Source organism: Xyrauchen texanus, chromosome 22 (genome assembly GCF_025860055.1).
Source record: "Xyrauchen texanus isolate HMW12.3.18 chromosome 22, RBS_HiC_50CHRs, whole genome shotgun sequence".
Lineage (NCBI taxonomy): Eukaryota > Metazoa > Chordata > Actinopteri > Cypriniformes > Catostomidae > Xyrauchen > Xyrauchen texanus.
Window position 1 is genome coordinate 4,144,034 of NC_068297.1, and position 18,005 is coordinate 4,162,038.

The window sequence follows — 18,005 nt, forward strand, 5'->3', positions numbered from 1 at the left end:
TTTGGTCAGAACCCAATATCAAATGAAAACGTCAGATAATGTAACCATAATTATTGGGTGGTAAACCACACCAGCGCTTGGTTAAGATAGAGAGCCATTTTAAATTAGAATTGAATGAATACTTCAGGTGATGCGTGATACTAACAGGCATTTGAAATGAACCGTTGCAGACGGAGGGGTCATGTTGATGCATGAGCGTTTAGAGTGTGCATGAGGAAAATCTGGTGTTTTATTAATTACACTTGTAGGTTCGCTTGGTGGTCTAACCTGTTGGCTCTGATGACGGATATCTTTGGGCCATATAATTATATCCTCTCGGTTTGCAATATTGGCCTTATTATGATTCATTGAAGCATTTTTGGAAAATTATTTTTATGTGGCTCTATGTACATATTGCTGCAGTTTCCTGCTGAAGAGCAAGACATTTAAGCTGATACATTTTATAACTGAAGAGCACGCGAGTCGACATGCGAGCCGAAAGTGTTCTAAAATTATGTGATTGCTTCCGCAATTATGTTTTTCATCTCAAATGTGCTTTTTTTGACACTATTGGTTAGGTTTGGTGTGGGGAAGTAGGTTTTGTTGATTTGAACACAATGGAGTATTAACCTCAAAAACCACATGTTTTTGGGAGAACATTTAACTTGTTCTTAGCAACACACAGTGGACGTTTAACCTAACCTGAACTATCATGATAATTGTAAGAACCACAATTTTCATGAGATCAGGCTCAATGTCTTTAATGCATGAAATGTAGGGATGTCCATATTTCATATTTGCAACAAGTAGAGATGTTTTATTCTGTGTGTGTTTGTAGATGACTTCCTCGTTTGAGAAGTTGAGTTGCAGTAACAGACAGCTGGAGGACGAGATGAGAGAGATGGCTGACAAGAAAGAGAATGTGGCTCACTGGGAGGCCCAGATCACTGAAATCATTCAATGGTATGAAAGACACATAAGATTATTTGAAAATCTGGATATCTAAATGGGGAAACACCATAGACTTAATTTTGTTTTTATATAATGCTAAATTACTATATATATATATATATATATATATTACTATAGACTGGCTCATCTCCTTAAAAAAAATAATAATATATATATATATATATATATATATATATATATATATATATATATATATATATATATATACATATATATAAATTAAAGCATTTTTAGAAGAGCTGTTGAAATTACACGTTAAAAATATGCGATATATTTGAAACGTTTAACACATACATTTTTTCTTAATCACAATTAACACATCTAGAGATTTGACATTACATTTTGACATTTTATACAGGTCCACTTCTAAACACTGGTTGGAATGGGGCAGAACATTTTCTATGTGTCCGCCCGGGGTCATTACACTGACTCACACACCACAACACACAACAGTGATTCCGTGTTTGTGATCAAGCGATGGAGAAATGACCTCTAAACCTTATTTTTGTACAAAACAAACTCTGCTGTGAAAAGCTGTATGCCTTGCTGAAGTGAAGCATCAGTATTTCCCTGGTGCCGTGTTGCACTTCCGTCTTACCGGACCATTTGAATAAAGTATCATTTATGTGCGCAGTGCCAGTGCTAAAAGCAAAACAAGTCGTTCTCTGCAAGCGCTTTTCATGTGGAGTTGAAAACAGCAGGAATCGTGTGAATGCGACTTCACGATTGCTGTGATTAATGTTGTGGAGGATGAGAGTTTATCCCTTTACAAGCAGTAACCTTTAACGTTCTGGGTCAAATTTGGTTAATCATATTTTGCTTTTTTTTTTTTTTTTTTGTATAGTATATGAATGTCAATAAATTCATTATATTATAAACTTTTGCAATTCATCTTGAATTTGATTGTGTTTAGACTTAATTTGATATTTTTTTATATTTAATTATACAATTATTTAATAAAATACACACATTTTATATAAATATCACTTCTGTAAAAACATAAACTTCATTAATCTGATAAATTACAAAAACATGAGATTGCATCAGGCTTTTGGCACACCATTTAGTGAAATCACATATTTCACTAGATGTGTTTTCACAAATACATGACATGAAATACCACTTAAAAGCCAGTAGGGGGCTTTAGTGATCCATTGATGGGCCTAGTCTCTGAAATCCAATGTTGAAACAAACTTACTTTCGAGACATATTTCACAAGTTTTGGATTTGGATATAATATTCTCCGACATCATCAAAATTATTATTATTTTTTTATTTTTTTTTTAAACCACTTGCTCTCAATAATGCTACAGTAAGCTTATTATAATTTTTTTAGTCATGTTATTTATTTCAGACATCAAAATTCAACAATTCAAAAGAGCAAATTAATAAAAATGTAAATAAACAGAAATAAACATAGATGAACAGCAAGAACAGTGATAATACTATTTATGCATTATTCCATAATTTAATAAATACATAATTTCTGATTAGGTGTGTACCTCATTGTGGCTGATTGATTGATTTGATTTTTATTTGACAAATAAAAAAATGCTCTGTGTGGCTCACCCATTCGTTTCTTATTGCGGGTCAATTTTGACCCAGAACAGTACGAGTGTAATTCATTTTTTCTTCTTTTGCTATCATTTAGATGCATCAAATCAAGTCCAGCTTTGTCTGTCTGTCTGTCTGTGTGCCTGTGTCTGTGTCTGTGTGCTCGCGTGTGCCTGTGTGTGTTCACATGGCAAGTAGAGGAAAAGTCACCAAGCTTTTTGCAGCTTTTAATTTTAAAAAGAAATGTAAAAAAAGACCCAAACAGCATTTCTGTTTTTATATGTGGAAAACTTTGTTTGGAAACTTTTTGTCTTAAACATTATTGTTATATATTGTTGTAGGAACTAACTGCATTTCCACAGGAGAATAAGTAGATAGAGTTCAATTTAAGCTCTTTAGAAATCTGTGATTAATCACAATTAACTGTAAAAAAATCATGCGATTAATTTCGTTTCAATATTTTTATCAATTGACAGCACTCATTTTTAGACTTTTTTTAGTTAACCTCGTTATGTACATATTTGGTGAGTTCCCACTGACTTCTGTTATTCTAAACTAACCTTACTATTGTTAATGCAGACAAGCTCAAACCCCGAGATACTACTTTTTTTTTTCTCAAAGTCTTTTTTATTAATATTTTACATAATATAACAGCAATTTCAAAAACAAATTAAGATGAAATCAATGATCTTGCTCCAATAGAGCTCCCCATCCCCACTGCACCATTACATGTTATCATACAGGCTTTTCTGTAACATTATCACAAGGTCAGATAAAAGAAAATAAGGAGGGAAATAAATAAAATAAAAAATCACACAGGAAAAATTCTATCTGGATCCATTTGCTGTATGTAAGTCAGCACTGGCTGCCAAATAATGAAAAAAGTTTGACTACAGCCTTTAGTGGACTATCGAATCTTCTCTAGTGCAAGATGACGCATAAGACAGGTGGAGATCTGTCCTTCCACTTAAGCAATATAAGACGTCTAGCTAAAAAAGTTGAAAAAGCAATCATATTTTTAGCATTATTATCTAAACAGAGTTCTGTAGTTAAACCGAATATTACAAGAATGGGGGAAGTATTAATAGATAAATGCAGAACTCCTGAAAAAAATTTGAATATTAATTGCCAATAATTAACAAGCTTAGGACATGACCAAAACGTGTGTATGATTGGCTATCTCAACTCTACACCTATCACACAAGGAGTCTATATTTGGTGAAAATTTTGCTAATTTAGCTTTTGTCCAGTGTAGGCGGTGGACTATTTTGAATTGAATAATTGTATGTCGTGAACAGATTGAGGTTGAATGAATCTTATTTATAATATCTTGCCATGCTTCTTCTGAAAGTTGCATCTGAGATACTACTTTTAAACTTTTTAGAATTGAATGAAAAAATAAGATCTAGGGATTAGGGATATTTTTCTGAAATTGTATCCCCAAAGGTAAAGCTTGGTCAAACACACACAAGCAATCTTTGCAAAACAAATGATTGTGTCTTTAAGAATAGTTCTTGATAAATATTTTCATGGTACTGCCCAATCCACGAGTTGATTTGGTAACACACACACACACACACACACACACACACACACGTTGTGTTTCCATGTTTTATGGGGACTTTCCATAGACATAATGGTTTTTATACTGTACAAACTTTATATTCTATCCCCTAAACCTAACCCTACCCCTAAACCTAACCCTCACAGAAAACTTTCTGCATTTTTACATTTTCAAAAAACATAATTTAGTATGATTTATAAGCTGTTTTCCTCATGGGGACCGACAAAATGTCCCCACAAGGTCAAAAATTTCGGGTTTTACTATCCTTATGGGGACATTTGGTCCCCACAAAGTGATAAATACACGCTCACACACACACACACACACACACACACACACACACACACACACACACAGAGTTTAGTGCCAGTGGGTATAAGTGCAATCGCTTAACTGTGTCACCATCTAGTGGTGATGTTTGGTAAGTGCAGTGCTGAGCATCTGTGTTTCTCTCTCAGGGTCAGTGATGAGAAGGATGCTCGGGGGTATCTACAGGCTTTGGCTACTAAGATGACTGAGGAACTTGAGGGTTTGAGGTACACCAGCCTGGGTGAACAAGCTACTGTAAGAATCAGCTTATTAGACACTGTTCAGAACTGTAATCTTTTCAATTAATTTCATAAGGTATTAAAGAGATCACCTAAATAAATTATCTCATTTACCCTCCCAAAAGATGATGTTTGGCAGAATACTAGCCTCAGTCACCTTTATACCCTTACAAGTGAATGGTGAATGAGACCGTCATTCTGCCTAATATCTCATTTTGTTTTGCACAGAACAAAAAGTCATACAGGTTTGTAATGACATGAGAGTGAGTAAATGATGACAGGATTTTATTTTCATGTTAACTCTTTGAAGTCGCTTAATCCTAGTGTATGTTGTTTTCTTGTCCTTTCTCATGGTTATTCAGGACATGCCATGGAAGAGGAGACGTTTGGCTAAGCTGGACATGTCTGCTCGTCTGGAGCTGCAATCTGCACTGGAGGCTGAGATAAGAGCTAAACAAACCATTCAAGATGAGCTCAACAAAGTCAAGGCGTCCCATATGGCCACTGAATGGTAATGCATTTCTTCTGTGCATCTGTCCTCTGAGGCTTTGCTGTAGGGCATAACAGTCAGTAAATCAGGAAATAAATTGCATGAAAAATAAATTGGAGTTTTTGTTACCAGTTTTATTTACTAGTTTTTCCATGTGACCTTACACAAGGCAGACGACTTTGCCCATTGCAATGCATTGCATCTCACTGTTTTTTGCATCTTATGCAATGAGCCCTCCACTTTGAAAATCCTGTCACGTTATAAGAAGTTCAACTTAAAAAAAGGGTCTGCATTCTGTTCCACTTTGTTTTTCCCTTTCTGTCATTCTGTTTTAGCTGTTTTTGAACACATGAACGTGACCTGTGTGAATTGTAACTCAAATAAAATGTATAAGTGACTGAGATAGGAACTTTAGTGGTCATCTGACATGAGTCTTGCAAAAGTTGATGCAGATATCGAGAGAACAGTATGGCAATGATCAGTATAACCCTGCTTATTTTATAACAGCATATGAGATGTGCACAAAATTGCTGAAACTAATAGAAGATTTAATTTACACAGTATATACTCAAAATGATTGTTTATAAAAAAAATAGATTTTTGAAAAAATTATGAATGATGCAAATACTTAAAATAATTGTTTGATCTTTGGTCAATCCATTCAGCCAGTCTAACATATATCGGCCTATAATTAATCTGAATGACACTAGATTTGTTCTTTTCTGTGTTACAGCAAGGTGAAGGAGTCTGAGAAGATAAACCTGGAAATGCAGGCAGAGATCCAGATACTAAAACAGGAAAATGAAAGTCTGCACATATCTAAAGGTAAACGTACAAACATGCTCTTCTTTATTTAAGAATTAACCAGGCAAATTCAACCAGGTATGTGGTAGTGTTTTACATAAATTAATGTCATGTGTTCCAGGTGTCAAGCACCAAGACTCCCACAATTCCTTTTTGGCATTCCTCAATGCTCCAACCTCTGCCTTGGATCAGTTTGATGTAGGTATCTGGCAGCAATGCTTCGGCATTTGGCTTTGTGTGCATCATTTTTGTGCTTTTGTTTGATTTGATTTTCAGGATTTTTAATAAAAGTTTCTATTAATCTCTCATTTAATTGCTCCGTTTCCCTTCATATATTCCTTTTTATTTCTTTAACACTCAAAATGATTTAACAGTGTCTTCAAGAAAGTGCCTGAAGCTTGAAGATTATTACTTTTGGGTTTTGGGAACACAATTATTTTAAATAAATGTGCGTGTGTGTGAAAGAATCTTAGTTTTCATTATGTTCACATATTGCTTGCTCTCTCTCTCTTTCTTTCTCTTTCTCTCCCTCTCACTTTGTCTATCTCTCTGTTTTTGTCCGTGTTAAAGCGCTCCACTGCCTGTGGCCCAGCCGGCAGAGGCAGACGTGTAAGCCCATCTTTTGTTGTGTTTGGTGGAGTGGTTAGTCTCTCCATTTTCCAGTGTAATATCCCTGTCCATTGTGTGGCATTAATGCATGTTACTGCATGGCATAGTTGGCATATCTACATATTTAGTACACCAATAAAACATACTCCATAAGTCCATTTCATCACAGTTCTTCTTGAGTCTTTGGACAGAGCCTTCTGTTCTTCTGGCCTTTTCACTACAAATTGTAGTTTTATTCAATGGCAAAAGTTACAAGTTACAGGAATCACCAATTTGGTGTTTGGGTCAGAGAGGTTTTTGAGGTTTTGTAACCTTTAGCTTGTCAAAATGCTGCTAATTTGCATGATGTGTTTTCAAACAGCAAAATGCATTAGCACCCAATTTGTTACTTGTGTTTGCAGCATATATAATTGGATTTTAGCTGGCATGCCTTGGGTCTAAATGTTGCCATTGTTTGGTGCAAATATCACGAGCATGGTTAATGCTACCGCTGGATATGTTGGTTTTGTCGTAACTGTCTCTACTTGTTTCCATTCCCTAACTACTTCTCAATTCTTCCAATAGATCGACTCCATTGATAACTTCAGCCTGTCTAACACACCTTCCCGGGAGGATGATGGAAAATCCCAGGTCACGTCCCACTCTCGCTCGCCCTCAACCACAAGCGATATGGAGCCCCATGAGGTGACCTCTCAACCCCGGACATCTACATGGACAATACATTTCAGTTCCAAAACTTAGTGTACTTCCTGGCTGTTCTATTAGTCATCCTGACTGTCATGGAACCTCATAAGTTACTGATATGAAACGTGTTACATTGGTGGCACACAAATAGCATTCTTCAAGTAAAACATACAAAACACTTTACTAACAGTTGTGATTGATTCCAGAAGAGTTTGCCATCACAATGCTCGAATTAGCACAAAAGTATATTGCATGTCCAAATATTGTGTGAAAACATGAATTTTACATTAAATGTAAGCAACAAAAAATGTAAATCTTGAGTACTATAAGGAGTATTTATAATCAGCATTTATTTATCTGTCCAGCATCTTGGATTAATCTTTTCACTGATCTTGTTGCAACACGTTCAGAGATTGCCTTATTCGTAAAGGGCACATGCGATACTGCCTTAAAGGTTCTCTGCAAATTATCTCATAAGGCAACACAATTTTGCTACCTACATTTTGGAACAGCCTTAAATGGGTTCACTTGGTTTTTGAAATTAGCTTAAATTCACTTGTACAGGGAAAAAATGATGTAGTAGACATTGATATCATTTTAAGAATGAAAAACTTGGCTATTTATTCAGCAGGTGGATCAACCACAGCAAGGTGCACAAACTTCCATACGGTCGGGATACAGCAGCTCTAGTCACAGCACACCTAAAGTAATTCATTAACTAATTAATTGTTCTCCCTATTCAAGCAGTTTTCATATGACTTAATCTAAATAGTTCATTTTGAAATATATAATAGTATAATTCATAGTTTTGGCATTTGATCTTTTTTTTTTTTTTAGCCAAAAGCCCATCAGTTCGTGGTGAAGTCCTTCACTACGCCCACTAAATGTAACCAGTGTACGTCTCTGATGGTGGGAATAATCCGTCAGGGCTGTACGTGTGAAGGTGAGCTGTCACTACAGAAACACCTGAAGTGGTCATGGAAATGGTCAGTGATTTTAAGAATGGCATTCACTTTGTTTTCCCCATCCTGCAGTGTGTAACTTCTCTTGTCATGTGACGTGTGCGGACAAAGCCCCTGCTGTTTGTCCGATCCCACCAGATCAAACCAAAGGACCGCTGGGTATCGACCCCCAGAAGGGAATCGGTACGGCCTATGAGGGGCACGTCAAGGTAAAATATTTTGCTTAAATGCCCCATGAAATCACAATTGATGTTTTGTGACTTTTCTACCAATGACCCTTAGCTATAGTACTCCTAAAAGTTGACCAAGTAAACTTTTAAAAGATAAATGCTTTTAAAATGTACAGTGTTTCTCTTTCTGGAAAGAAATTTGTGTTCAATAGATCATTTAATGGGGATATTAAAGTCCTGTTTACTAGGGATGTGCACAAGTAATCGACTTATCAAGTAGTTGTTCTGCTGTTGAAAAGTCCAATATCGCAATTCATTTTTCCTTTATACATTTGCCTGCCGAATCATGCTGTACTTTCCCTATAAATCTCTAAGCAAATCCTGCCGTTACAATTGAGTCCACTGGGGGAGTGCTGTGAATGTTTTGTTGAGGTGTTAGATGAGAGATATGATGCCATCTATGCTTTCAAACAAAGCCAAGTTAGTCAATACTTCAATTCTTATTGAATTCTACTGTATTGGTATCTGGTTCTTGTTGGAGTTTTGTAAACCAACTGATAAGGATCCTCGATTGTGGTGGAAAGAAAATGTGAAGTGGTATGAGAAACTCTGAAGCAAATCAGACCAGTACGCTATCCAGTCAGAATAGGCTTTCTACCACCACGATCACCGCGTGAATGGGTCATTAGCAGCTCTAAACTGCTAAGGGGTGCTATAACCATAGAATTTCAACAAGCCCTTAGAGATAGGGTGAGGAGCTCAGTCATCCGTGAGGAGCTCGGAGTAGAGCCGCTGCTCCTTTGCGTTGAAAGGAGTCAGTTGAGGTGGTTTGGGCATCTGGTAAGGATGCCCCGTGGCCGCCTCCCTAGGGAGGTGTTTCAGGCACGTCCTGCTGGGAGGAGGCCTCGGGGAAGACCCAGGATTAGGTGGAGAGATTACATCTCCACACTGGCCTGGGAACGCCTCGGGGTCCCCCAGTCAGAGCTGGTTAATGTGGCTCGGGATAGGGAAGTTTGGGGCCCCCTGCTGGAGCAGCTGCCCCCGCGACCTGACTTCGGATAAGCGGTTGAAGATGGATGGATTGATGGATGGATATATATATACCATTGTGTCGTATCATTTTATATTCTCCTGGCAATAAAAGCGAAAGAAAAATTGAACAATCATTTTTTATGGGAGCAGAACACTTATCAAATGAAATATTATAAAATATTTGAAAAAGAATCGCTATTTTTCAGTACATGAATTAGAGTGGATGTTAGTACTGTGACCTCATTATTTGTATAATATTTGTCTCAATTCATGCTTTGAGTTTTACGCTAAATGTGATTTGCAGTTCAAACTTGTAGGTTACAAGCTTTGTTATTAATTATCTGTCATAGTATTTTATTAATATTTGCTATTAAACAATGTTGCCCCAAAGCTTGATAATATTGATTATTTTTCAGAGAGACTATTTGCTCCCAATAGTCTATTGGCAACATAGAAATACACAACAAAGTGCATTGAGTGTGTCGCTCCAATGGTGTAGACCGTAGCGTCGGTGTGCCGGTGTCCAGATGACCAGGGTTTGATTTTGCATATGCCGTATTATTTTTCCCATTCTGTTTCTTCACACCACTCTTAATAATATCTTTATTACTATTTATAATAAATAAAAAAATTATATAAAGGTAGTTTTATTATAGTAATATTGTAGTATCCATGATTTTTTGCTGAAAAACTGATTTGATGATATTAACAATGGTGTTACTATAGTATAATAATGAAGTTAATGACGTAAACTTGTTTAATTTTTTGGTTACAATTATTTTACTACAAAATACCATCATCCATGTTTCAATCGGTTTAGTGTATTATTTACTTTAGAACCCTTTAACACTTTTTCTAGGAAATTTTTTTTAACAGACAGGTGTTCACCCAGAGCGTCAACGATTCACACTTTAACTCTACGGGAGGTGGTGTTAAATAGTTTGTTTGAGCTGAAAAATTAGCATGTGGGGACTCACATGTTGCCAGGCAAGAACATGATAGATTACATTAGCAACATGCATTGAAAATATATTCACACTAATAACAAAAGAACTCAGCAGGGCTTTATTCATTCTGGCAGTTTGTTAATTAGTCATTAAAGTCATTAAATTACTGATTGATTTTTAAAATGTTGCAAAATATTTGGGAGCAGCGTTTCGACAAGAAAAAGACATTCATATTTCACACAATGTCATAATTTGAAAGCTCAAGTAAATGCCATATTTATAACATGAATCATAAGTTATCATGGCGTTAACATTGCTTGATAATGTGCACCATTTCACACAGAATAAATAACCCTCATTTGAACATATAAAGATGCTCGCTACTATTATCGCTGCCTAATAGCTCAAACTGATAACGCTTTGTGAAGTTGTGATCATGTTGTTTTTTTAACCAGATTGAATCTCCTTGAAGTGAGATCGAAGTTTTTGTTTTGGTTTGCGTCATTCTGCCATTCGAGATAATTACACCACTTATTTTCATCATTCAAGGATGCCAACATTATGTAGTAAGTTTATTCAGAACTCAGCCCCAGTTAAACCATAACACTGGAGAGTGGCGTAGAGGGAACCCCCACTAGCTGTGGCAGGTGTGAAGAAAATAAAACAACAAACACACCAGCAACTGTAGAACATTTGAAAATATTATCCGCTGCCATATCACCCTGCAGCTATTGCCTGGTTGCCCACTAAAGCTAAGCAGGTTTGAGCCTGGCCAGTACCTGGATGGGAGACCTCCTGGGGAAAAACCAAGGTTGCTGCTGGAAGAGGTATTAGGGAGGCCAGCAGGGGGTGCTCACCCTATGGTCTGTGTGGGTCCTAATGCCCCAGTATAGTGACGGGGACACTATACTGTAAAAAAGCACCGTCTTTTGGATGGGACGTTAAACCGAGGTCCTGACTCTCTGGGGTCATTAAAAATCCCTAGGGCACTTTCTCGTAAAGAGTAGGGGTTGAAACCCGGTGTCCTGGCCAAATTCCCCCATTGGCCCCTATCTATCATGGCCTCCTAATAATCTCCATCCCTGAATTGGCTACATCACTCTACCATCTCCTCTCCACCAATAGCTGGTGTGTGGTGTGTGGTGTGTGGTGGGTGTTCTGGCGCACTATGGCTGCTCTCGCATCATCCAGGTGGATGCTGCACACTGGTGGTGGTTGAGGAGATTCCCTCATACTATGTAAAGCGCTTTGAGTTTGAGAAAAGCGCTATGTAAATGTAAGTTGTTGTTGTTGAAAATAAAGTGGAGCAAGTGTTGAGCTTGATAATTATTTTCACACGTCGCTGGGCTCATTGTCTCTGTTCGCTCGGCTGCAGTGTGCGCAATACAATGTAACAAAACCACACTATTGTGAACTGCACTCACGCTATTGTAGGATACTGTATAATCTGTTTATTCGCATCAATAAATGAGTCGATCCAAAGTGACTGAATACATTACAAATGATTTTTTTACTGCTATTAATTAAAAAAATATATATTAATGCATATTGCTCATTTATTTCTTTCCCAAACAAATTGCATTGTTTGTTGTAATGATCTTTTTTTGAAACTGTTGATAATGTTTGTGAATAAAACAAAATTTAATTTCATGTGCACGTCACACTTCTCATTTTTAACACCTCAGGTACACATTGGCTTTTCTCTACTTCCACTGAGTTTACAAAATGTTCTTCTATATGGGAAATGGTTTATATAAATGTTGGTTGCTTTGTTTTTTTAGTCCATGTCTAATTGTGAGATGTCTTCTCTTAGGTGCCTAGGCCACTAGGTGTAAAGAAGGGCTGGCAGAGAGCCATTGCTGTGATATGTGACTTCAAGCTCTTCTTATATGATCTCCCTGAAGGCAAAGCTGCTCAGCCTGGTGTCATAGTGAACCAGGTCATTGACATGAGGTCAGTCAGGACTTTAGAACAATCTGTCTATGACACTAATGGGTCAGTTTGTGTGACATCTCATCAGGGTTTCTCCATCTCTCTTTTGTTGTAGGGATGAGGAATTCTCAGTTAGCTCCGTTCTGGCATCAGATGTCATTCATGCAAACTGGAAAGACATTCCCTGTATCTTTAGGGTGAGTAATGAGTGTACTAATATATATATATAACTTTTTTTTGTATGTATAAATTCAGAATACTATGTATAAAATGCATGTTTCTGTCATAGCGGCTACAAGACACAATATTTCTAGGTTTCTTTAAAGAAATGTGTGTAATTTCTGCCACATTAGCACCACCTGAAAGAATTGCAAAAACAAGCATGATTGTTTATCGAACAAACAGAGTCATTGGCTGAGTCAGTGTTGTTGTGATGGATTGGATGGGCCGATTTAAACAAACAGGAAGTTTCATTGTGCCACATAGACACGGCGGTTACATTTTTGAGGAAAAAATGTACCTAGAAATGGCTTCCTTGTGGTTGTCTATGAATATTAAGCTGGGTTAGGAATAAAGTTTTTTTTAACAGAGTAAGTTACACTCTCTCCAAGCGTTTGTCTCACGTAGGTGCCGGATCCGCTTCATGAGAGTTTGCAAATATATATATATTTGATTTGGAACAAGTTTTACGCCGAATGCCCTTCCTGATACACACTCACACATGGGGCAATTTAGAGTCTCCAATTCACTTAACCTGCATGTTTTTTGGACTTGTGTGGGAAACCGAAGCACCTGGAAGAAACCCACGCAAACATATGGAGAACATACAAACTCCACAGAGAAAGGCTTAGTTGAGCTGGGATTCGAACCCAGGACCTTCTTGCTGTGAGGCGACAGTGCTAACCATTGAGCCAAATAAAAAAAATAAAAATGTAATTAAAGTTATTATAAATTAAACAATGTTACCTAATTAAACGTAATACGATTTATATTATAACTAACGATAAAGGAATGTATTTAAATGAATAATTATTGTTATTTTAATTATTGTTATTTAACAATTATCAGTAAATGTTAAAAAAAATACAAGTAAATATTTAATATTTACAGATTTAAGTCTTTGAAGTTGTCCTTCTCTTCTCCTGAAGGTGACAGCATCTCAGCTGTCCTCCCCCAGCTGTAAGAAATGTTCCATCTTGATCCTGGCAGACAGTGATCAGGAGAGAACCAAGTGGGTCGGCGTCCTGAATGAACTGCATCGTCTCTTGAAGAAGAGCAAACTGAAAGAACGCAGTGTTTACATCCCTAAAGAAGCATATGACAGCGCCCTGCATCTCATCAAAACCACACAATCTGGTGCTATTATAGGTGACAGCCACATCGCCAACATATAACAATACTAGTCTATTGTCAGATTCTTCAAGCTCTGCTTTATTTAAACTTCACTTCTATTTATCTGCAGATCATGAGAGAATAGCTCTGGGCAGTGAGGAGGGATTGTACATTATTCATGTTACCAAAGATTGTAAGTGTCATTCCAAGCTTAATAAATGTATCTAAAATATCTATGTTGATCAAGTCAATAGACACATTGTGTGTATACTATAATAAATATATATATTCAGTATACTTACTGTGTTAAGGTGTCTTACTGCACTCTCTAATGGTGATACAAAACACAAGCCTCTTATTGTTTACATATTCCTATTTGCAGATATTATCAAGGTAGGAGACAATAAGAAGGTCCATCAAATTGAGCTGATCCCATCTGAACAGCTAATCGCTGTGATATCAGGACGAAACGGTCACGTGCGACTCTACCCCATGGTTGCCCTGGACGATCGCGAGGCCGACTTCTACAAGATAGCCGAGACAAAAGGTTGCCACTCCCTGGTTTCAGGCACAATCAGACACGGTTCTCTCACCTGCCTCTTCGTGGCTATGAAAAAAACTGACAAGGTGATCATTTACGAACTCAATAAGAGTAAAACACGACATCGGAAGCTTTGGGACATCCTGGTCCCGGGAACCGTGCAGTGGATGGGGCTGCATGGCGAGAAGCTTTGCGTGGGCTTCCAGTCCGGGTTCCTGTGCTACAATCTTCAGGGCGATGGAGCTCCCAATAGCCTCCTCCATCCAGACGACCACACGCTGGCCTTCATCGAGCAGATGAATCTGGATGCGCTCTGTGCAGTGGAGATCTCCAGTAAAGAGCTGCTTTTGTGCTTCAGCAGTATCGGCGTTTATGTGGACTGCCAGGGCAGACGGTCACGACAACAGGAGCTGATGTGGCCGGCCACGCCCACCGCCTGCCGTGAGTTACTGCTCCGATCACTGTACTGGCCAATGATGGACCACTTTTATATTATCAGCATCATTAGAGAACCGCGTCCTCTTGAATGATTAACTGAAGCATTAGAGGCCATTCAGACTGAACGGATTCTTGCATTTTAAAAAAGCTAAATGCAGCAGATGGAACAGAATGCAGGTGTCTTTTAAGGTTCCATTAACTTGACATCACATTCTGAAAAACACAACACTCATGCGGGAGTCAAATACCCCAAAAAAATAACAAAAAATAGAGCAAAAAACACACTCGGTGTGAACGACCCCTTAGTTCTCCCTTTTGTCAGTTCCAAAATTTACCAAAAGCCTAATCAATGGATAATGCCCAATTGGAATTTGAATGTTATCAAAATTGCGTTGTGATTTTCGTGTAAATACTGCATACAAAAAGGTTTGTTCAGGATTAGCGTATGTGTGTACTTCTCAATCGCTTTAAAGGTACTATAAGTGATTTTTTTGCAAAAATAAATTCCTACTCCCTGAAAGATATTCATGAAATAATTGTTGTGAGATATCTCACCGATCTCTGTGACAACTGTAGAAGTCTGTAAACGGCAAACAAAAATGTGTCAGTGGACTGCGGTCACTGAAGCTTTCTGCCTGTCAATCATTTTGCACATTCTTATAGTGTTGCAGTTGCAGCGAAATATTGAGGCTTAATGCCATTTTTATGCCATGTTTTTCATAACAGTTGTCAGTTGAAGGCACTATTTTGCTGCTGTTGTGTTAACAACCATTTCTGCTCTCAATAAAGCTAATTTGGTATCTTTTAAAGTGCATGGTTTTGGAAAGAGGGGACGTGGATAATTCAGCGGCTCAGTCTCATGGAAGTAGAACGGCTAAATTTGCTTACATCACATTTGATATTTGTCTATTTTTAAGATTTACGGTGAATTGAGTAATATTTTAATAATGTATATATTATAAACTATTAGAAATGTGAAGCGTTATCATTTTAATAAAATTAATGTGGAGTATGAACTCGGTAAACAAAATTTTTACGTTTTAAACAAAGCAGTTTAGTAAATAAAACTATGTTTGCATTAGCATTTATTGAATGAAGTATGTAATACTTGGTAAAGTTAAGAGTATTGAAATAAATCTAATTTAAACCTTTTTATTTTTAAATCTTTTGCCACAATTTTGTTTTATATATCGGCAAGCACATTTTCTAGTTAAAATGATTGCAATAGTGTTTATGTTGTATGATTGTAGTGTGAAAGTATTCATGAATTAACCAATGTACCATTTTTAAATCTTTAGAATTCAAGATTTGATGTTTGAAAACTATTTTGCACTAAATTGTTATTGCCAAGTTATTCAAATATGTATATAATGTATAATATGCCTTGAATTCACTTTGTTGTGATGTATTTATTGTTTATTACAGTTATTGTAGAAGTGGCAATAGGTAATTTTTTTCTGAAATGTTTGTCATGCAGGATATAATGCACCTTATCTGTCAGTGTACAGTGAGAATGCAGTGGATGTGTTTGACGTCAACACTATGGAGTGGATTCAAACGATGCTTTTGAAAAAGGTACAATTTATATAACTCTTCAAATGCAGCTGTGAAAGATAAAAGCCAGAAATGTAATTGATGAGACAAAGATATTAGCTCCTCTCTGTGTCATATAGAGTAAACTGTGGTACAGGCATGTGGTAGTGTTACAATGAGCGGTGTGTCTCCTGCATGGCAGGTTCACCCTCTGAACGCTGACGGCTCTCTCAACCTGCTGGGACTGGAAACCATAAGGCTCATCTACTTTAAAAACAAGACAGCAGGTGAGCACTGCATCTGTAGACACACTCCTCCTCGTCATCTGTGTCTGTCTATTTCAGGTACTCATGAAGAGAGTATAATCTTTGCAAATTACATCATTGGATAGGAGACAAAATGAACTTCAAATTGCTTTATTTACTTCCTTAATATATGCTTCTGGTCTTATTGTACACAATTCATCTGTGCATGTTAATAAAATGCAATAACTTTCTTTGCCTCTGAAATGGCAAGGTCGTGTGGGCAGGGAAAAATTTTAAATCACCTATCTTATCAAAGCCCAATCGATTACGAAGTCTCGTCCTTCATTATTTCCACTGAATATTGTGTTTCACTTAGAAATTGGTTATGTTACAGAAGTTAAATGCATTAGAAATGCATGTTGTCTTTAATATATAAAATAAAATGTGAACTGCTTAGATTTGTATCACAATGCTTGCTAATGTACTAATGATGTGCATTGTAATGGGCGTTTGTTGCTGTATAATTTTACACTTTTTAATTTGTATAATGTATCGTTTGTTTTGTGTGTAATTATGTGCAGAGGGTGATGAGCTGGTGGTCCCAGAGACATCAGAAAACAGCCGCAAACAGATGGTGCGCAGTATGGCGAGCAAACGGCGCTTTTCTTTCCGTGTGCCGGAGGAAGAGCGAGTTCTGCAGAGGAGGTGATGTTCAGTAATACAGAGCCTGACAACTTGATGTGTTTTAAAGGAATAGTTCACCCAAAAATTATAAATATGTGATTATTTACTTTCCCTCGTTTCATTCCAAATCTATGACTTTCTTTCTTCTGCGGAACACAATAGGATATATATTAGTAAATATATAAGTCATACTTACTGGGCGAACAGGCTTCGTTAGTTTGCCTACAAATGATGATGAAATGCAGTGACGTTTTTGTCTGGTGGGATTTCTCCTGTTCCCGTACATCTCTGAAATTCTTGACCCAAGAGAACTTGGCTGGTCGAAGAGCGCTGTGTGAAAGAGCAACTATTCGTGGTTGTGGTTTGGTCGTGACACATTCGCGCATGGCAGCTGAGGAGATGTTACCTAGGTTACTGTTGTTATAATGTATAACTTTTAAACCCGCCTCTCAGAAATTGTGCGGAAGTATACTTGCTTTCATAATTTGCAACACAAACTCTACAAAGATGGCTTGGCCAGACACATAAGTAGAGAGAGATTGGAGTTTTTAAAAGTGGAAGGGAACATGACAAGTGACACGGCACTAAAAGCGGCAGTTCACAGAGAGAAAAACCTGCATTATTGGCTTTATTTGTGGCTGGAAAAGTATGTTAACCTCCTGAGACCCGCTTGTGACTGCTGAGTGCATTTTCCATTTCCCTTTTTGATTTGTAACTAGTAGGACCTAATAAACAAGCAAAAAATTATAATTTTCTAGAGCAAATACCTTTCATAGAAATTGATGTCCACATACAGTAGTATGTGGACAGCGGGACTAAGTTGTGAAACTTTAAGTAATACCAATATAGAAAGTCAAATTATTATTTTTTTTTCATCAGATACTTTATTTTGTTTCCAGGAGTGTTGCTTATTCATGTTTTGAGACGTTATAGACATTACAGTTGATTTTCTATAAAGCTGAATTAATCTATTAACTATAAAACT

At 37.1% G+C, this 18,005-nt stretch overlaps 1 protein-coding gene across 4 annotated transcripts in view; it reads left to right on the forward strand.

Annotated features, from left to right (window-relative positions):
• The window catches only part of LOC127662162 (serine/threonine-protein kinase MRCK alpha-like), a 74,650-nt gene that overhangs the window by 48,910 nt on the left and 7,735 nt on the right, over positions 1–18,005 (forward strand). For 2 of the 4 annotated variants that reach the window (XM_052153217.1, XM_052153213.1), the window contains exons 17-34: positions 818–942; positions 4,528–4,633; positions 4,980–5,128; positions 5,841–5,932; positions 6,033–6,109; positions 6,482–6,520; positions 7,085–7,204; positions 7,833–7,910; positions 8,042–8,147; positions 8,239–8,375; positions 12,129–12,268; positions 12,363–12,444; positions 13,396–13,615; positions 13,710–13,772; positions 13,962–14,561; positions 16,036–16,133; positions 16,294–16,378; positions 16,918–17,041. In XM_052153217.1, the coding sequence (XP_052009177.1) occupies positions 818–942; positions 4,528–4,633; positions 4,980–5,128; positions 5,841–5,932; positions 6,033–6,109; positions 6,482–6,520; positions 7,085–7,204; positions 7,833–7,910; positions 8,042–8,147; positions 8,239–8,375; positions 12,129–12,268; positions 12,363–12,444; positions 13,396–13,615; positions 13,710–13,772; positions 13,962–14,561; positions 16,036–16,133; positions 16,294–16,378; positions 16,918–17,041 (2,441 nt within the window). The remainder of the gene's footprint in view (positions 1–817; positions 943–4,527; positions 4,634–4,979; positions 5,129–5,840; positions 5,933–6,032; positions 6,110–6,481; positions 6,521–7,084; positions 7,205–7,832; positions 7,911–8,041; positions 8,148–8,238; positions 8,376–12,128; positions 12,269–12,362; positions 12,445–13,395; positions 13,616–13,709; positions 13,773–13,961; positions 14,562–16,035; positions 16,134–16,293; positions 16,379–16,917; positions 17,042–18,005) is intronic. The other 2 variants (XM_052153214.1, XM_052153215.1) reach the window with 2 other exon arrangements.